The sequence below is a fragment of the Hippichthys cyanospilos genome, chromosome 7 (genome assembly GCF_059441005.1).
Source record: "Hippichthys cyanospilos isolate Australia breed blue-spotted pipefish chromosome 7, RoL_Hcya_1.0, whole genome shotgun sequence".
Lineage (NCBI taxonomy): Eukaryota > Metazoa > Chordata > Actinopteri > Syngnathiformes > Syngnathidae > Hippichthys > Hippichthys cyanospilos.
The window spans coordinates 6,608,505-6,628,786 of record NC_142375.1 but is presented as its reverse complement, the minus strand read 5'-3'; the positions used below and the strand labels follow the sequence as shown (position 1 = coordinate 6,628,786).

Here is a 20,282-nt window from a genome sequence, read left to right as displayed (position 1 = left end):
TTTTAGGCATTTGGAAGGTTTATTAGCTGAATGAGCATTTCACACTAAAGAAACTCTGGAACTTACTAATGTTTATGGTGACATGGAAATACATGAACCAAGGAGCTTTAACAAGGATGGCATTAGAATACTAAGCACATTTGTGGTAAATGTTTAATATCTTGTGATAGTTTTAAATAAACAAAGCTATCCAAGGGGATATGTGCCTTTCGAACATTACGGGCATATTTGCCACATTCAATATGGCAAGTACACTGACGTAAAGCAGCTACGGACCAATACTCAAAATACGTTGAGTGGGTGGGAAACTGACTTTTTCAAACATCAGAAAGCAACAGAATATTCAGTCATCGAATCATTTAAAACAAAATTGGATAAATATAATTGTTTTTTAAACAATCTTATCAACAATAAGATCTTTCGACAAATTATTGTAAAATTGAAACGTGAGACGATGTATATACGGACGTGCAGGAAATCTGAGCAGCCCGCTCTCCTTGCACTGGTTTGCTGATGTCTACACTGCCATCTAGTGTTACAAAAGACTACAGTATCCAAACCAAATATTCAATTTTACGATTAAACGACTCCTGCCATTTGCAATTTAGTATTTGAATGTATATGATTGGTTTTATGATATAGGTGTTTTGTTAACGTTTTTCTAAATAATCGTTTTGACGTAAGCAATATATTAGCGATGATTACTAAATATGATTTGTGGGTGGCAGAGAAGAGGACGAGAACCCACCCCTTCACTCATTTTGGGTTTAAAGTCCAGACCTCAGAGCAGAAAAGGTTCACGCTGAAAAATTAGTTGCTGAGGATGAAGAAGCTGGTGGTATTTCTGATTTGCCTGGTCGTTTTGACCATCCACACAGGTATGAACCGCCAGAAATATTCACTCGAAAGTTCTCATCTTAACAAACCGAATTTACGTCAAATTCTCCATGCAGTTAGGTAACAGAAAAAATGACGATTAACAAACGTCTGTATGCAATAGGCCAATATGGTTATATCAATTCATCACACCGGATTTGTGGATCGCATACATCAGCATGGATTCTGCATGTTTTTTTTGTTTGTTTTGTTTTTGTTTTTATATTTTGTTGCTTTCTAAAACTTTACCTATTTGTAATTTTAAACGCAATATGCGTTTAATGCATTCATATTTCTTGCGTGAATGCACGAACTGTCTGCTTTTCTCATTTTGCCGAAAAGCAAATATATGTCTTCACAGGTAGTTAGTGTTTTGCCACGTTGGCGTGAGAGCAGCAGTCACAGATCAGACTGTGTGTTGACACACGGAGAGCTGCGTTCATTTTCACCAACTGAGAAAACTAGTCCGCTCAGCCGAATGGTGCCGCACGGGCCTGACTCCCTGGGGAGTGACGGGGATGAATGGGCACTTTGTTACCTTTCAACAAATAGTCGAGCGCCCCCCCCCCCCCCCCCCCCCCCCCCCCAAAAAAAAAAAAAAGTGGAGGGCAGGGGGGGTCGGTATGGGAAGGTGGGGAGGAGGAGGAGCAGGAACGGAGGGGAAAGTGTGTCAGTGATGTGTTATGTTAGCTAGAACCAGAGAGGCTCCCTTGGGACCGATGCTGAGTAAATTTGCAAAATTGCTCACACCACATGCTAACGGCAGCAAATAGCCAATTGTAACAACATTTTCCTTTTGGTCCTTACATAATAAAAATAAAAAGAGTGACACATATTGTTCCTTTTGCAACAAGTTTTAAATGTGCGTGCGTGTGTGTGCATATGTTTGCGTGTTTGTGTGTGTGCGTGTGTAAGTGTGTGTGTGCGTGAGCGCGCTTGTGTTTGTGTGCACGCGTGTACGTATTTTTGCGTGTTTGTGTGTATGTGCGTGTTTTTTTTTTGTGTGGTGCGTTTATCGTGCGTCTTCCCCTTAGATGCCAATCCCATCATCAAGGAAAGCTTTGCTAAGCAGCTTTTGCGGAGCAAAAGACAGGAGAGGCCAAGGACCCCAGGCCATCCCGATGAACCAATGAGGGTGAGGGTCTAAGCTATATAAGGTCTAATGATTGCATAATAATTTTCGCTCCCACTATATCCAAAAGTACCTAAAAACTTCCGGAAAGTATCATTTGTGTGAAAACAATTCACATTTTCTTGTCCGAGCGTATATGAAAGGTTTTGACCATCAAAATACTGAAAGGGATAAAGATCTTTGAAGATTTATTTTCAAAATCGTTCCCGTCAAGTGATGAACGCGTTGTTGCTCCAACAGCGTTAAAATGATTTTATTCCTGCAAGAACTCTTTAGTTTGAGACATCATCAACGCTTCTTATATGCCCGCTTGAAGGAAACAGTTGCACGTTTATTCATGAAATAAGGTCCAGAAGTATTGGAACGGTACAGTGAAAATAATTTTCCTTTCAACAAAATTTATTTGAAATAAATTACGTTTTGATATGTGATGTAAAGCATGCTCATGCTTAATTAATCGCTTTGAGTCCCCGAGGTAGAGAAATGCGCTATATAAGTGAAAGTCCATTTACCATTTTATCATAAAAAAATGTTTTGTTTTAAAACTCTGAAGTCGGCCATATTCACGTATTCAAAAGAGAAACTATAAGAATTGTTTTAGTTGGAAGAAAACCATTTGCAACTCATGTTGAATATTTGAAATACGTGTTGGCGCACACACATGCACACACGAACACGCGCACACACAATGCACACACGAACACACGAACACACACACACACACACACACACGCACACGCTACTTCTGTGCGTGGCGTGCTTAAACTGCAGAACCAGAAATAAAATGAGCAATTTCAATGTTTGTTTGTTTGTTTGTTTGCATCGAATAATTTGTACTTCTAATCCGAATCAAGACCAGATGAACTCAGAAATGTTAGCAGTTTTTTTTTGGTTTGTTTCAGGGACTTGCCCCTGTTTCTTGTTATCGTTGCACGCTATGCTCCTCAACCATTTGCTCTTATGAAAATTGCTTCACTTGTAATTGCCATTCATCTGCACCGCCATGTTATTTGTTCGCATGTGTCCACATCAGGAGCACATGCTTCACATGCAGGCTTTGGACCAGAGAGCGCAGGAGACCAACATGGAGCACTGGCTCAATCCTCACTGCTACCCACGCTGTGACAGGAACTACGGACACCCCGTTTGATGATGACCACAAAGGTCGCCATGAGTATATACCCCTGTGCCATACAACCCAAATCCATGCACAGTAAAAACTAAAGTATTCGGATAAAGCAAACGTTTATACAAAGTATACAGTATATTCAAGTTGAGCTACGGTCAGGTGACAAACACACAAAATCACAAAGATGGCTCCCTCTTGCGTTTTTCTTGTGAATAAAATTTCACCAAATGTGCTTTGTAATGACATAAGAAACGTTAATTATCATCCTTCTTTGTGACTCACCACCTCTCAAAATGTTTACAACAGGAAGCAGAAACATTTAAATGCCGTTGGGTATTTTGTTGTTGTTGTTGTAGTCTACGTAATTTTATTCGCCACTGAAGAGAAACGCGCGGGCCACAAGAATTGTGGCCCATTCTCCAGGAATGAGGAAATATTATAATTACATATAATGTACTCCGTTTATTTTCGTTCTTTTTTTACTTTTTTTTTTTTTTTTTACTTTTTTGTTATTTTATTTGATCTCTTACCGATTTGGAAACATTCTCTGAAACGTAAATACAATTATGCCTAAAGCAATATAATTGATATGTCTGAGACATAATAATTAATCGTAAATAGAGTACCTCGCTAGTTTAAAAGAAATGCATACATAAAATTTGGACCACGCTGCTAATGTTGTTAATGATTAAATTGTCTTGTCTCCGCAGAAAGACCAGCGTCAACACGATTAAACTGATGGGAAATGGATACACTTCACCAAACGAATCCGTGAATGCAAGCGAATGGATATACATTTAGGCTGTGTAATGCATGTTTGTTTATTAAAATATAGGCATATAGGAATGTAGGAATGTGTATTTCCAGTTATAGTCTCCTATAGCATAAGATGGTCAAACATTTGAATGTTTGTGCGGGAATAAAAAACATATATCAGCGAATTGTATTGCATTGTGAATTTAAAACTGCCGCAGCTATAGTTTGTGTTTTTAATTTTTTTGTTAGTTTAAAATTTTTTTTTAGATGTTTTGTTTTCTGTATTTCACGTAAAAAGAAAAATGTGACGCATCGGTCAGTTTAGCGGTGTCTCACCAGACGCCCAATCACATTGGTAATTTTATAAGCGCAACGCAAAAATTGGAGCGGTGAAATTTGTTCAAAGGCCGCATGCAGGTGAAATCTTGTGCAAGATGTCAAAATGCATTCACATTCAACAAATGCAAGAGTATGCGGGGATTGCACCCCTGTCTGCTCAGTTTAAACGTAAATGGTGTAAAAACGCAGTTCGTAAATTACGCGAACACGAAGCAAAGTTAATTTTTTTTTCATATTTATTGTGATTCTTTAATGTGTAGATGTTCTTATGCTAAACAAGCACTGCATGTTGCCGCGAAGAAAAAAAAATGCCCATCGAAATGTTTTATGTGACACAACATATAGCAGTCTGTAAAAGTAGATCACACACAACTCAACATTCATAATGACCGAATGTATTGTTTGAATAGTTTATATGTATATATTTTTTTTTGGGGGGGGGGGGGGTACGAAAGCTGCTACAAGGCCCGCAGATGGCAATGACGTCATCTAGGCAACGCGCTCTTCTGTAATACAACATAAAAAATGAGGCATTTTAAACAAGTGAAAACGTTTGATTTATTGAAACAAGCTTGAAGCAAAAGCCAAGTGTTCTTTGCACGTCAGAACTCGCCAGCTCTTCATTATTCTCATAAAATATACCGTTAATGTAAATGAAAAAAAATCTTGAGCCTGTACAACTTCTAAACTATCTTACATACTGAAATGCTGCATGAACAATTAGGACATAGGGCAACAGAAACGGATTAATACTTTTCAACACAAAGTGCTTAAGAACAGTTAAAATCTTTTTAAATTACAGCCAATATTTTAACCCAATGAAGACTGATAAGCAAAACAGTTCTTACCATCTTGGGGAGGGGGAGGGGGCAATACATTCTACATACTTTGTTATATTTTGATGCTGGTCAAATGTAAACTTTAAAAAAGCAACATGCAAGTAACCAACAAATTATGAAAAGAGGACTTCCATTTCTTTTTGGTCAGGATGGCCAACTATGTACAGTATGTGCACTTGTTTGTAATTACAAGACACTTTTATTTTTTTCAGCATGATGTTGGGCTTTAATTTGTCCAAATCATCTTTTGTCTTTGAAGAAGCCTTTTGAAGTGCTGCTCTCCTTTATGGTGACAGTTAGCAAGTTGGCGGTCACATCCGTCACCAGGACCTTTTCCACATTGCACAAAGATGGCCGCCACATCACCTCGTCCAAGTCGATATCTAGTCGGGTGGGGGACGGCTTGTCCAAAAAGTACGGCTTGTCCATTGGCAGAAGTTGACTGGGGCGACTTTGGAGCTTGGGGTGTCCGGAGTCGTCTTTAGCTTTGTGTGTGTCCCTGTGCAGGTCACTGTCAGCGTAAAGCTGCTTGTATGATGCCCTGGCTTTCAGTGGCAGATTGTGTGAATGGTGGTGGTGGTGGTGGTGGTGATGTCGGTGGGGTTTATGGGCATGGCCATGGTGGCCATGGTTTTTGGGGTATGTGGGATGTGAATCTTTGTGCAGTCTCATGTCTTCACCACTCTGCAACTTCAACAGTTTTTGAGGGCTGTGGCCCTCTAGCTCATCTGCTCGCCTCTTGGCCGACTCAGAGCTTGCAGAGATGGCATCCTGAAAACGCAACTTCGGCTTTGGACCTCTCTTTTTGGGCACGCGCCCTAGCTCCTCTGGGTCGGCTTGTTGCTCGGGGGCCAGATCTGGTCCGCCGACACATACGCTTTCTCCTCGGTTAATGGTGCTGGGTGGGAAAATGGTGGGAACAACAGTTCTCAGGCCTTCTCTGGCCCTCTGGGTGACAACTGGCTCAGGTGAGGGGTAGCTAAAGCGCATCCCTCGCATCGCTTCGTTCCTGAACTCGTAAGACTTGGTGGCTTGTTGGGCCTATTGGAAAATGAGACAAATATAGAGACAATTCACACTTAGTGTTTAAACGCGGTTCCACACATTTTATGACCATGAATTTCAAAACTTTTCATTTTGTAACACTGTTTATTACTGGAGGAACCCTGAGAAAAAATGGAAGTTGAAAAGACATTATTGTTGCACACAGCCTCAACAGTATAATTAATGTGTAGCACCGCTATAAAACGGACAATTAAGAGGACCAAGTTCCTTCCTGGACCTTGTCTTCACCTCTGAACTTCCACCGACCCTGTTTAACAACACTTTTGTCATTAACACACGCTGCAATTTAGATTGAGATAAACTTGAGGCCAGTTACAGATATTTGAAGTTAAAAAAAACGTGGCGTAAAAAGCAATTTATGAGGCAAATGCATTTGCCTGTAGTGCCTTAAAACCGTTGTTGTTGTTGCCAGTAATAGCTTTGTTATTACCAGCGCTTGCGGAATTTCTCGTTTAACATTAAACGCGTTAGCTAAGATATGTGGGGAAATAAGTTTGACCTGAGTGTTCTGGAAATTCCTATTTATTTACAACAAACAATGCGTTTGTTTCTCGGAGTGTTTCCGCCACAGTCAACAATTAAATGCTCTTCCACGAGATATTTGCGAGCCAGTTATACAGCTTTGTGTCTGGTGGTGTTCAGTATTTATTTATTTTTTCTGCATTATGTGGCCTGTCTGAAGGGAGATTAGGAAAGCACCCCTTCCAACAGAATAGGTTAATTAGAAACCGCATGATTTCAGCTCATCGGCGCTGCACGGGGAAAGTTACTACACATGTGAAACAGAGAAAAAAAAACCCGGCGAGCATCATTACTTTGAGAAGAAACGTCTTGGGTTTGGGTCCTCTCTTTTTGGGTCCGAAGAGCTCCCTTTCACGCTCCCTGTTCGGAACACAGCAAAGCGAGACGCCTGCATGAAGTGTCAGGCGAGCAAAGTGCACATGACAACATGTTGTGCTCCACCACGTAACGTCAAACGCACCTCTGCTCGAAAGCCACGAAGAGACGCGAGTCCAGAATATTTTCCTCCGGTTCCCATGTGCTGTATCTGTATTTGACAAGGCAAAAATAGGATTGGGGAAGCGAGGGCTCGGACCGACGCGGCGCGGCTGCACGCGTTAGCTCGCCGAGCTTTCATCTGGCTAGCCGCGGAGAGCTAACGACAGCTACGCCAGCGTTGACACAACATGCGCCACACAAACGGAATAGAACAGGGCCACACTTACTTGGGAGACCAGCCCTTCCATTTCACGAGGTACTCGAGACGACCCTGCATGCCGTCAGAAACACAACAGGCGTGACTAAGCGTGCGGGGCAACGGTGCTTTCACAAAACGGCATTTTTTAAATTTCCAGTCTGGCAGACGGAGAGGTAACTACCTTCCTTATCCTGCGTTTGATGATAGACTCGGCGGCGAACACCCTCTCCCCGACTGCAGACAGCTCCATGTTGACTCCAGTGCTTCCTACCGTTAGCTTGCTAGCGTTAGCTAAGCAGATCTTTTTTTTTTCTCCAGTCCCTCTGCCACTCTGAATTCCCGACAGACCATAATACTATAGAGCAGAGAATGGACGTCAGCGCATTTTTTTACAGCGTTGCTAAGGAACCGCAGTCGGTGGACCCACGACGACGACGCCCATTGGCCCAGCCGTTTCTACGTGATCGGGTTGCTAAGTGAGAGGAGGAGCCTGGGTCCGTCAGAGCTCTACCGCTTCGCCTCAATAATTCAAATTGCAACATCGGAAAGCCTTTTTTTATTTGGGGATTGTTGTAATTTAGAAAAAGACTCTTTTACGTTCATCACCCCGTTGCCGATGTGAAGAATATGGCTCTAAAAGAAACGGTTTAAGCGCACAGCAACAAAAGCCACACTGCAAGGCGACATGAAATGCACTTCTATTCTATTCTATTCTATTCTATTCTATTCTATTCTATTCTATTCTATTCTATATGAGACGTTTGTTTTCGTGCGTTGTTCACCCAGCATGTTGATTGTGAAATGCCGTTTGTTTTAACAGCGTTTTCGCCCTACTCACAATTGTTCTCTGCGTGGATTCCTATGCCATTAATTGTACATGAAATAAGCGGAATACAGTTTCAGCTCGGAATCTTATTTTTTGCCGGAATCAATATATATTTGTAATAGTGTGACCAGAATAGATGAATAACGTCGACTGAATTAACCGTGGCATCAAAATGCTTGAAAACCCTCATTTTAATAGATGGCGATGTATTTTTTTCTGCAGTATGACAAAACAAATGTGAGGCCTTATTTGAACGCATGCTAAAAAAAATGACCTGTCGGTTTCCTTGTTGCTATAATAAGATTACTCAATCAACCGCCTCTCTCTGAGGAAAACAAATGAACAGCGACTTTATCTTGGCTCACGTTCGTAGTGCCAAATCATCATAGCAATCGAGCACAAAAGATGAAATATGACCGCACGGCAGAAATTGTCATTCGTTTTATATTCTCGTATATTTTGAAAAAGAACGCATTCAACCAAGTCACCCCCATTTTGCACAGGCTGATTACAAACAATGCTAATTGTTCATTTAAAGGTATGTAAACTAAAATGAAAAAGAATCTAAACGAACAAAGGTCGTTTTAATAACAAATAAATTATTATTATTATTATTATTATTATTATTATTATTATTATTATTATATCTGTCAAATAGAAATTATGATAATAATATTTCTAGCTTGGCGAAGACAAGTGAAATCTAAATTGGATGAGTGGATGGATGTCGATAATTTTTTAGTCATTGTCGTTGTTTCAAATAATATAAAAGATGAATGGTTTTAAAATACGTCGATGATCTGTAAACTTTAAATAGACTATAAACCACTTCGAACTGGACAATAATAATCTATAGAGTTATTGTTTACCATATTTCTATTTCAATTAAAGCGTGGACATTTAGGGTAGATATTTATAATCAGACATTTGAAAACACGCTGTTTGTTCACGAAATTCTTAGGTTTTTACGATTTGAAGCAGATACTCCTGGGGCGCTTTTGTTTAATGTCATTAGATATAAGACATAGCCCCCTCGTGCGAGGAGGATAATGGCGCAGCTCGTGATGGATGTCAAATTCAGTTGCTGTAGTTTGAACATGCCCAATTTCAGTATGAAAGATGTAGAAATATCTTGCTGCGATAGGCCAGGAAGGCAATGAGATAAATCGGGAGTAATTTGATTTAATTTAGTGGAAACAAAATATGCGCAGAAAATTGATTCTTTGCATGTTTGTACTCATTTATTGACACTGAAACACATTGGGCATTTCAGACGAAACTTGCAATGATGTCACATGTGTTACACAAGCCGTTATCCCGACGGAGAGGACTGTCTTTATGTCCTCTGCACGCAGGCTGCTGCAGGCCACGGGCGAGATGCCTTGAGTCACCTTTGCTTGCACACCAGGCCTGTCAAGGATAAACGAACGTTTTTCTCTCTTCATCTGCTTTCTTGGACGGAATTAAAATCTCATAGTCCAATGTAACCATGAAGACACACAACAGTTTAATTTGCCAGACCATGCATATTGCAATGAAAGTCTGCCTGCGTGAGAATTTCTCACAAAGGCGTGGAAACCGCATCGCAACCCCCGTAAAGCTAAATTATCACCGTAAGCATCTGTATTCTCTGACGGCGCATTAGATTATTAATCGGATATCGAATTAAAGGGTTGACGCCGTATGCAGAGCAGGCCTGGAGCGCAGTCGCGTTGCACGCTTTCATGCCACAAAGCAAGAAATGACAACGCGACAAACAACGCGTCAGAGTTTAACGCCACGCTTGCAAACGAGCTTCTTGGAGCGCATTTTATTCGCTCATGTGGGCTTCGCAGCTGTCGCAACCAAAAAAACACAACATTCTGATACTGGCACAGCTGCTGCTAGGTTGTTTTTTTTTCCCGACACCATGAACGAGAGAGCGAGCGAGGAGGAGGATGGCGCAGAGAGGACAGCCATTTTCTCTTCCTCCGCTGGTGCGCTGCACATCCGAGCGTGAAGAACATACTTGGTTCGAGTGCGGACTGAGGCACTGAGAAGAATCCATTTTCACACGGCGTTTGACAGCCGTTTACACAGATCATAACGGGCACGCGAATCTAAAGACAAAATTGACGGGGAACGCGATGCTTTTGGGGGGATTAGTACAAAAGGGGACGGCGTTTTGCACCGCACATCTCTGCTTTAAAGCGCCCTTCAGTTTTGGAGCGGAAGAGCAAGGAAGTGAAATGAAGGAAATCGGAAACCGCCGTCCCCGCCTTTATGGAAAACACACCGCGGCAGTGGCACTCGCCGCACGCATGCCACTTTGGTCCGATAGCACCACCTGCCTTGGATCCTTAGAGGCTGGGCATTGAGAGACTGCATCGGAATCGTTTTCATATAATAAATGGCAAGAGAATAACGCCCAGGGTTCGTTATAAATGCAATATTACAACAGCATGCAGTCATACTTATAAATTTAATATTCATTTAATGACACTCATTTAGCATGCACACGCGTGACGCAGTTATGCGATGACATCCACATGAAACTGTCATAAATCGCTCACCATGAAAGTGGGGTTTAGCAGCCACTATACACAGCTGTGTAAAAGTCATGATATCAACATTAACTTGCAAATAATTTTATTATTGCAAAACGGTTGAGGAAGCATTCACTCACAAAACATCGAGTGCAGAACCGCACCCGTGGATACAAATCACATGTGGTGGAATGATTATTTCTCTTAAAACGTGCCGTAAAAAATGAGACACAAGAGGACCTCTCTTATATGCTTGTACAATCTTTTGAGATTACAATGTGTGTTCTGAAAGTTATTTGATAAGAGTTTGATATGTGCTGATGAAACACATGGTTAACCCGCTGCGCAGATGTATGGCCCACACAAGAGTGTGGAGAGTGGAATGATAGCTTATCCAGCAGATGGTAGGAATTGGATGGACTGCAAAACTCATCCAACACAGATTTGTGATATACAGTAATTCACATGAATTCACAATGGAGCGTTGCAAATCATAAATTAAAGTAATGCTTGCTCTGACTTAGCCAGTCAATGGTGAGGCAAAGTGCCAGACAATACAAACAGGGAAAAATAAAAACAAGCAATGGTGGTAAAGTTTGCTTTTGACACTTTCTCCTTTTCAAACATACAAATTTATTGACAAAGGTGCTTTGCGTATGAGTTTTAAACAAGTATCTTAACAGTATCTGTCCATCAGTTCACACTTTTTGCTAAAACACGCGCACATACAGTGTATTTTACCATGTTTCAATATAAATTTCTACCGTACAAACATTTACATAAAGCCTATATTCTTTACAGGTGTTTCAATGTAGACTGTAGCGAGCACAAAACCCCCAAGAATATAAGTGCATTTTAGTTAGTTCAAACATTCTTTTCTTTGCTTTTGAACTAAAGTTGAAATGACCGCATGAGATGAAGTCACAACAAAGTACATGACATGCGGAAAATAAGCCAACGAAGCAAAGAATCCCAATGCTTTTCTTTTTGAGCTACAAAATTATGTATATAAAAAAAACTGATTGTTTGCACATTCAAGACTCTGAAAATACAAATATATCTTACATACATCTCTACAGTTAAACTGCAATGTACTCCTTGAAGGTAACTGTGAGGCAGTTTGTAGTAATGTCCGTGATGACTATATTCCCAAGAAACGGCTGGAAAGAGGGAAAGGATGTCTCCACGTTTCCCTTGTCCTGATGGCCAACAGTCGTCAAATGGACTGTGTCCACGCTCGCAAGGTCTTGTGTTTCGGCCTGGGGCGGACTTTCAGTTTGCTCTTTCACTGGCGAGTCTGTCTGCGGTCCATCCTGTGTGTGTAGCTGCAGCTGGCTCACTGTGGAAGCAGACACTTGAGGCCTGGACTTAACAATGCTCAAGTCAATAGGCTCCTCTTGATCATGATCAGCATAGTCACAGCACTGCAATGAGAAAAGACCCCTTAGGTCATTTTGGTCAGTGCTAATGCTTTGGCTGGGCGAGGAGCTTAAAAACCTCTTGTTACTCCTCTGCTCCTCACCGTCAGTGTCAGAAATGTGTCGCTTTAATCCTTGAAATCCATCTTGGGTGTGGATTCGGTCAGTGACCGCGGGAACTCCAGCGTCCAGAGGCGAAGAGACCAGATTAGGCTTGGGTGTCAATTCTAAAGGCTGATCGGCCGCAAGCGGACGCTGACCCTTGACCTCAACATGTTTATCCTGTTCCGTCAAAGCGAGCTTAGTTTGGGCGGACTGTTCGTTTTCTTTGGCGCAATCTCCCGTGAATCCCGAGACGGATTTGGGTTTCTTTGTAAATCCATTCACGAGGCCGAGGTGTTTGACCAGCTTCATCTTCTCGAGGTGCCTTTCCGTGTTGTCTGCTCCTTGCGGCAACGTCTCTGCGGACTGGGGTTCGCTATTTGTAATCTTTGCCGCCTCCATTCCGTTTTCCATGTATTTGCTCATGACAATAACAATCCGTCCGTTCTTATTTTTGTTTTTCACAATTTTGAGTTTACCGCCACCGACACCATTGTGGTGTACCGAAGAATGGTCTCTAGGCTTGGCCTTCTCTTGTTCTTTTTGGCCATTGAGGTCTGCTGGGAGCTTTTTCAGTTCCATGGTAATGTCCTTGACTTTAGTCAAGACGCCCGAAGTCTTGTCCCGGAACCATTTTTGCTGCAGCACTGGGGGGAGATTGTAGCCCTTGATGGGCAGCTCCGGAGCGGTGACCTCTCTGGGCTTGGCAAACACAGACTCATGCACCTGCAGGCTCGGCTGGTAGTGGTGGTGGTTCTTGCCGTTGAGCTGATAGTAGAACTTGGCGCCTTTGGCATGCTGCTCACTGTCACGGTCTCGTCTCACGGGCTGGTACTGATGATGCTTTTTGCCGTTCAGCTGGTACTGCTGGCTCTGTGGATGCAACGTTGGCACGGAGCTGGTGTTGTGACAGCTGCCCTCTTGCAGGGATGACTCATGGAGGCCCGCAAGTAGACTGGATCTCCGGGCGAAAGAAGGTACCTGTTCATATACACAGTCATTAAAAAAAAAGACACTTTTCTTTGTCAAATTAATAACATGTATATCATAGATTAAAACATTTTCGGTGAATTTTGAGAACAGTTATGAAAAGCATGCAAACCGAGTAAACAGCCCCTAGGGCTCAGCAGTTGTAATTGGATCTAACATTTGACACCTTCCTGGATAAACTCCCGCATTTGCATTAATTATATGTTTCATATTATTGCATTATTCACTGAAAAGTGTAGCAAAGATGTCTCTTTAGTAAAAACAAAAAAATCCTTCTATCAATAAATTGCTTCAGGTGTGGCCAAGGAGTTGTGTCAAGAGGCTGCACTTGATTTACTGTACAAGGTAACCTCTGCACCACAGAGTGGTTCCTTCGTGTCAGACGCGGCACCCGCGTTAACTCAGGCCCGCTGCCCATTCACGAGCACCTTTAGTGACATTTGTTTCAAGTGTTTCCTGTGGCAGTGACCTCAGCGAGGAGGAATTCCACCGACATGCTTTATGACCTGTCATTGACTCCGGCACGTGTTACCAAGGACTCCTTCCTGAGAGGAATAGAAGCAGTCCTGCGTGCAGCCCCCTGGCCTTTGGGGAGGGTAAAGGATGTGTAAAATTAACTATTCACACACTTGGAGCTACAGTTACTGTAGTTAGGTCACAATTACAGACGCTAACACTTCAATTTGGTATTATCATACTGCACACAAAGATCGAGGTGACTGTTTAACCCCCCCCCCCTTCCCAAATCTAGCCAGCAGGAAAACAAATGTTTACAATACAAAAACGATTTGGAACAAGAAAGAACTCATTATAATTGTGTACATTTCAGATAAATGTGCAGTCAATAAATAGATCTTGTGGCTGTTAACGTCTACTTGTATTAAGGCCAACAGTCACCAGAGCTGAGGTGTAAAACAAAACAAAACAAAAAACAAGTTCATTGGTACCAATCGGTACTTTGCACTAACAAGGCTAGAATTCAACAGGGATTATTATTATAAATTTTTTTTTTTTTACAAGTTTAACTTTATATTTTTAGACAAAACATAACATTTTTTATTTATTTTGGAAATTCTAAGGATGAGATTTGGAAAATGGAAACAAACATTTGTATTTGGCCTCCAAAGATGATAAACGACTTTAAATACTGTGGGAACTCCGCATTGCAAAGTGAACTGGGCAGGTTAGTAAGAACATTCAGTAATTCCATTGGAAAAAGGTAGTCAAATCTGCAAATTGTTCTTTAACACAGTGCTCTGATTCTTACAAAGGTTTCCATTCATCAAATCCAAAGTAATATCACACTGAAACATCCCAATGATATATAAAATGCAGTTTCTAAGTGATTTAATTTTCCAAGTGGAATAAGAAATTCATGGACACCGACTTTGAGATCAGAGAGGCCTGCAGTAATTGGATGTGTTTCCAGGTTCTTTTTGAGTTGTTGTCACACTCTTGGACTGCTGGACTTCTAGACTGATGGACCCCCCCCCCTTTTTTTTTTCTAACTAAATTTCTTTAAACTACTTTGGACCTTGGCATGTCACGTTGTCTTGATTTTGTAGCCTACTTCATTTGTCTAACAGATTCTATATACAGTCGGTGATTTGGTGATTCAACAAAGGTGGTGGCAATCAGGTTACAGTTGTTTTCTGATTCAGCAAGAGAAGGGGATTCTTTTTCACATAGGGCATGAAAGGTTTCCGTACCCCCCCCCCCCCTAAGTCATCACTTAGAGACTCCATCTTATCTATCCTTGAGTTGTTTCAATGCGATATTAAAATTGGTTTGATGAAATGAAACTTTTGCAAGTGATAAGTATGCAAAAAAAAAGATACCCCACACACAGAGGAAGAGGGCAAATAGTTTTTCACAGCACTGTATGTTCTGTATGCCACCACTAGTCTTAATAAGCTAAATAGATATCTAAATAATATTGCGTTTGTGGAAAATAAATCCAATTCTTTCCTCAAAGTCAGGGGGCTGCCATTTTGCCACTTGCTACCAACTGAAAATGACATCGCAACCGCTCAGGCTTCAGATAACTACAATCACACGACATTACCAAACGTAGAAAACAGATGAACCGTGATTGTTCCCTGAGCAACTCTGATGTCATTTCCAGTCAAAAGAATGGCAGCCGCAGAGTTGTATAAAAACAAGCGGATTTTCCGGATTAAATTCATATTCCAAAAACGCAACATTAATCACAATATTGTGTTAAGGGTGCATAAAACTTATTGTAAAGCACGGCACCTTTAGAAATGGTCAAAAAGGGACTCACTATACTAAGCTCTTCTATGTCATCTTAGCCCCCACACTTTATGTAATATAAAATTTGAGCGTTTTGGTGGTGGTAGTAAAGCTTTATTCCCATGCAGCACTCTTTTCCTACCTGAACCAGAAGGTGCTTGGGCTTTGGTCCTCTCTTGCGATAGCCCATCAGCTGTTCTTGGCGTTCCCTGTGTGTGAGAGAGAGAAACCGTGGGCCGTGAAGAAAGCAACCTTGTAATGAGTAAAGTTGCCATTCGGTGGCAACACAATGTCTGATCGTTTATCAGGGCCTGAGACCGACAGGAGGTACTGATCTGCAAAAGTCTAACACCGCTGTCAAATGAGTCTTGTCCTCGCAAAACGGCACTCCACTAGTTTTGTGAATATGACAAGGCGCAAAAGGGTATAGGCTCTTCTTGACATTTTTTTTCCCCCACTCTCCATACTCTTCTTTCCACAGCAGTAACTCAATACTGCAGACAGAAGTGATGTCAGTCCCCTCCCCCATTCTCCCCCCCTCACATCTAATTACAGTGACGACTCAGTGTATTTTCATAGCATGGCATTCGGACAATTTGGCTCCCCGGAGAGACATGCAATTAGTTTCAATAAAATCTCCCCTTTAGCGAGAGAGTGAGAGAGAGAGGGAGGTAATTGCGAAAACAGACGGAGAGTGATGTCCATGTTAACGTGTGACCCGCGCCTGAAAGGTTGCAGTGTGTGAGAGAACACACAGGCTTAGACAAAGGCCAGGGACAGGTTAACACAATATGCATCGAAAAAGTTCAGTTCCACATTCATGAGGGCAGGCAGTAACTGAACAGACTTTTTAGCAGTTCGCTAGAAGTTAACCACAGAAGACCCTCCACTAATATGGAGCACAAGGAAGTTTGGTTACATTATGACACTTTAAGATCATGTGATTTATGACTCCAATTTAGTTCAGCGGTAAACAAATAGTTCATTTCTATGTGGATTTTCAGTAAATTAGGAACACATGAAGACATGTACCCTAACGTCTCATGCTAGCTTCCAAGTTAGTGTTTTTACTACTTTATGGGGAAATCAGACTTTTTCTGAAAGTAGCGAGAAAGTTGCCTTTAAATACGCAAAGGTTGAGTGCGCTCAACATTGAGTCAGCACAATTTGTTCAACACAAACTAACAATGGCGAAACAAACATCGAGTGTGATACTGAAACCTTGCAAAACAGCCACATACAATTACAAACCTCAGTAACCGCGGAGAGCAACTTCCCAGAGTAGCCAACAAAAGCATTTGTGCTAACCAACAAGGAAGAGAGTAAAAAAAGTAATCATCCATGTTCCCGTGGTCTCAGGTGCATGTGATGACATAAGCAGCACTCGAGCGTGATAACCTGATGGTGACATGCTAAGAAAGATCATGTGACAAGAGACTCTACTTTGCTCTGACCTTAACCCTGATTTGCCCCAATGATGACACCGATTTTAATCCTAATCCAGTTTTTATTAAGGCGTTGACCAATTGAAGTATGATGCTGACAGTTTATCGTCAACACCGGATTTTGTGGGATGTTTGCAGAGGTTGAAAAGTTCATGCTACAATACAGGTAAATCTTGCTTAAAACGTGTCAATGATTGAAAGATGTTAAGTATTGTGTGGCAAACAAGAAAAGTAAGGAACAGCGACTTTAAACATGTTTCGTCGTGTTAATGGATGCTGACTATGGGCTTTGGCACCTGTAAGGCTGGTTTGTCAAACTCTTTGAAAACAAAACAAAACAAAACAAACAACGACCTTACCTGTGTTCAAAAGCATCAAGTAGCCTTGGGTCCAGAATGTTCTCTTCGGGTTCCCATGTATTGTACCTGTTTGGAGAGGACGTGATCAATGGACAAACAAATCTTAGCAAATAGAGGTAAAATGATCATATCTGTGAACATACTGACAAGAAAAAAAAAAAACAGACTTCATGCAAGCAATCTATATATAATTGACCGCCACTAACTTTGAAATGCCGACAAACGACTGTCAAAATATAGAAGCTGTGTGCATGTTTTTAATCGGGGATTGTGCATTGCATTGCATTGTAAACACCCAGTTGTCTTTCTGAGCAAACGTGAAACGATCCCTAAGTGAATACGAGCAACCGCCCATGATCCCACACAGAACGTTTTGGTTGCAGAAATCATTGCTGACGTCTACGGGGTCACTTACTTTGGGGACCATCCACGCCACTTGACCAGATACTCAACCCTTCCCTGTGAAAAGGCAGATACAAGGCATAAGCTGCGACGAAAACACGCTCCGGCCCATCTTCAAACATCACGTGTTGTCAGAACATGTAAACAGCGGGAGCTAAGAGGAGAGCAAAGCTTCATTTCCATGTGACTAACCTTCCGGCTACGCTTCTTCTCGATGCTCTCCACCGCAAAGACGTGCTCTCCCGCGGCGGGAAGCTCCATTTTCACGTTCAAGTGCAGCGTTTCCTGATTTTTTTTTTTTTTTTAAACTCCCTCGGTTATTTCGACCTCGAACACCCAATCGCCTTCAAATGATAAAGCACAAGAAAACACTCCTTCGCGTCCGTCGCTTTCACCCCAGACACTCACACTCTGCAGCAGTGCAAGGCTGCAAGCTGCGGCCAGAAAACACTTCATGCAAATAGCCGTTTGTGTGACGTCAGAGGAGGGGCGAGCACAAGGAGGCGGTGTAACTCGGATGCTGGTTTCAGGAACAGTCGGAAAAATAGAAATCATTCCGAGGAAATTTGAAAGAACTACCCAATAAAACTTCCACACAACATCACGATCTTAACAAATGGTGCTTCTCGCGTTTTCTTTGTTTACAAATCTCCTGTCATTGTTTCTTTTCTGAGTCCCTGCAAGTAAAAATAAACGTGTTGTGACGGGTACTAGGACCATGTCTCTCACCCAAAAGGCAAATTGGAATGAACCTTTGGTGCTTTGAACCTTTTAGCTTTGTCTTTGATGATTTGGACAATGTTGTACAGTTTTGTGATGACATGTGAAGAGTAAAGAGGTACACTTGAAAAGCAATGTGTGGTTTCTTTGTCTTGCCACAATGTCTTTGAAATTTGCCACATTACAGACAAATTTGCTGGTGACAAATTTGAATGATTAAAAAAAAACACCAAGTGTATAAAATTAGACTTCATAATGATGAAATATCAAGCCGTTTTTTCTACTCTCAGGCACTCTGAAGCATAGACATGTATGCTGAATGCAGTGAAACCACACCCTGCTCAGCTGTCAACCAAATACCACTACTACTGCCCAGAAAAATGGATACTACTTCATCTAACATCATCTAGCCCACATATGTATGTGTTTGAACCACAAAAATATACCACTTAAAGCCTCCAGTGGCTGGAATATATCCCACTGGGTCGTTGCAGCACAAGGCGCTCTCAAGCAGCCAATCTAGCAGTGTTGCTTTTGGCAGCAATAAAAGTTGTTTTAGTCATAGTTCAGTCTTTTATAGGGAAAATGCTTATGAGTCTTACGCATTTTTGTCATCTCTATGTGTAAACGTTTGATAACCATAACAAAATAGTAGCGTATTGAGGATATTGCTTCAACTATCGAACAATTGAAATAAAAAATATGACAAAGTATTATTGGGCCTGTATTGTGGAAATTCCTTTTTTTTTTATTTTTTAAAGAAAGGTTTAAACCATGTTACAATGCTAATTCCTCACCCTAAACACTCCCAACGTGTTATTTTCCTTCACTGATGCATTTCCAAGAATTCCTTACTTATTCTTCTCTCTCAGTATTGGCCCTACCCGAGCAGATGAAAATGGAGGGATGATGATGATAACAAGAGCTATTACCACCTCGACACCATCCTCGTACGACCAGTGCAAGAATAAATTCACGCCCACCTCATTTACTTTCGGAGGAGGAGAGATTTTTGCACCTGGTCGACCAAATAAACAACATTTAGATGTTAGAAAGTTTCATTAATGAATTACTTAGTTTTACTGTAATGTCCATATAATGAAAATTTGAGAGCACACAACGGAAAAAACAACTTTGTAGTACATAATTCACAAGGTACGTAAATAACCAGTACACACTTATTGTGCTAAATGGTGTACCGGAGATTTTTTTGCAATGTGAAACATGTGCCTTGGCCCAAAAAAATTGGGCGACTGTCCCAATTGGACATTCTGGGTGAAGCGGAGAAAGGATGTGGACCCAAAAGATGGCGGGAAGCTTGGAGGTAGAGTTGCTTAAAAATGAAGATTTATAACAGATCATAGGCAGGACCAACTAAAACAAAACTGTATAAAGCATCAAACAAAACCCGAAAGTGAATCCAAACTCATGGAGCAACGACAGGGGGACAGCATCAGGGAAGCAGTGGAAAACTTGGACAGACATACATAAATGTTAGACACTGACCCAACAACTGACTGAAAACAACTGGCAACTAAAATCCACTCACACTAATAAGGAAACACAAAACAGCCAGAAAGGAAATAAAAAGGCAGGGGAAGCTGATTGGACGACACACGGAGGGCACTTACACACAGCTGGCAACAAATCACGCTAACAAGAAGTCTGGGACAGACACAAGGGAAACCAAGCAGGAACATTGAACAAGAACCTCAAAACAGAAATGAGCAAAAACCACAATATAAACACATAAGCAAAAAAATCAAAAACAAAACACCAACAGACCGTGGTAGAAAAAATTGTTTTAGAGACACACTCAAACATAGATCAATATAAGTTTGACAACAAAATAAACACTTGCTATCCTCCTAAGAAAAAAAAATCCTGCATTCACCCAACATAACAGCA

The 20,282-nt window shown here is 41.4% G+C and overlaps 3 protein-coding genes across 3 annotated transcripts; 1 reads left to right on the top strand and 2 right to left on the bottom strand.

Moving 5' to 3' along the window:
• The first annotated feature begins 772 nt into the window (after positions 1-772).
• On the top strand, positions 773-4,078 carry c7h17orf67 (chromosome 7 C17orf67 homolog). Its single transcript, XM_088420100.1, has 4 exons — positions 773-878; positions 1,911-2,011; positions 3,042-3,172; positions 3,848-4,078. The coding sequence occupies exons 1-3, from the start codon at positions 824-826 to the stop codon at positions 3,156-3,158; spliced, it is 273 nt and encodes a 90-aa protein (XP_088276226.1). The 5' UTR covers positions 773-823; the 3' UTR covers positions 3,159-3,172; positions 3,848-4,078.
• Positions 4,079-4,765: 687 nt separating this feature from the next.
• Positions 4,766-7,732, bottom strand: cbx8b (chromobox homolog 8b). Its single transcript, XM_088419549.1, has 5 exons — positions 7,516-7,732; positions 7,363-7,406; positions 7,119-7,184; positions 6,952-7,018; positions 4,766-6,112 (listed from the first exon to the last, which is right to left on the bottom strand). Exons 1-5 carry the CDS (start codon positions 7,582-7,584, stop codon positions 5,312-5,314), a joined length of 1,047 nt encoding a protein of 348 aa, XP_088275675.1. The 5' UTR covers positions 7,585-7,732; the 3' UTR covers positions 4,766-5,311.
• A 3,039-nt stretch (positions 7,733-10,771) lies between these two features.
• Positions 10,772-18,407, bottom strand: LOC148420830 (E3 SUMO-protein ligase CBX4-like). Its single transcript, XM_088420367.1, has 5 exons — positions 17,847-18,407; positions 17,668-17,711; positions 17,253-17,318; positions 15,591-15,657; positions 10,772-13,186 (listed from the first exon to the last, which is right to left on the bottom strand). The coding sequence occupies exons 1-5, from the start codon at positions 17,913-17,915 to the stop codon at positions 11,765-11,767; spliced, it is 1,668 nt and encodes a 555-aa protein (XP_088276493.1). The 5' UTR covers positions 17,916-18,407; the 3' UTR covers positions 10,772-11,764.
• Between the last annotated feature and the right edge of the window lie 1,875 nt (positions 18,408-20,282).

Bases quoted from the DNA above. Each gene is read 5' to 3' on its own strand.
- LOC148420830 (XM_088420367.1), bottom strand. From the start codon at position 17,915: ATGGAGCTTCCCGCCGCGGGAGAGCACGTCTTTGCGGTGGAGAGCATC. The intron at 17,712-17,846 runs GTTAGTCACATG...GCCTTTTCACAG, and splicing joins AGAAGAAGCGTAGCCGGAAG to GGAAGGGTTGAGTATCTGGT. The intron at 13,187-15,590 runs GTAGGAAAAGAG...GTATATGAACAG, and splicing joins CCAAGCACCTTCTGGTTCAG to GTACCTTCTTTCGCCCGGAG.
- c7h17orf67 (XM_088420100.1), top strand. From the start codon at position 824: ATGAAGAAGCTGGTGGTATTTCTGATTTGCCTGGTCGTTTTGACCATC. The intron at 879-1,910 runs GTATGAACCGCC...TCTTCCCCTTAG, and splicing joins CGTTTTGACCATCCACACAG to ATGCCAATCCCATCATCAAG. The intron at 2,012-3,041 runs GTGAGGGTCTAA...TGTCCACATCAG, and splicing joins ATCCCGATGAACCAATGAGG to GAGCACATGCTTCACATGCA.
- cbx8b (XM_088419549.1), bottom strand. From the start codon at position 7,584: ATGGAGCTGTCTGCAGTCGGGGAGAGGGTGTTCGCCGCCGAGTCTATC. The intron at 7,185-7,362 runs GTAAGTGTGGCC...TGTCAAATACAG, and splicing joins TGGAAGGGCTGGTCTCCCAA to ATACAGCACATGGGAACCGG. The intron at 6,113-6,951 runs GTAATGATGCTC...ATTTTCCAATAG, and splicing joins CCAAGACGTTTCTTCTCAAA to GCCCAACAAGCCACCAAGTC.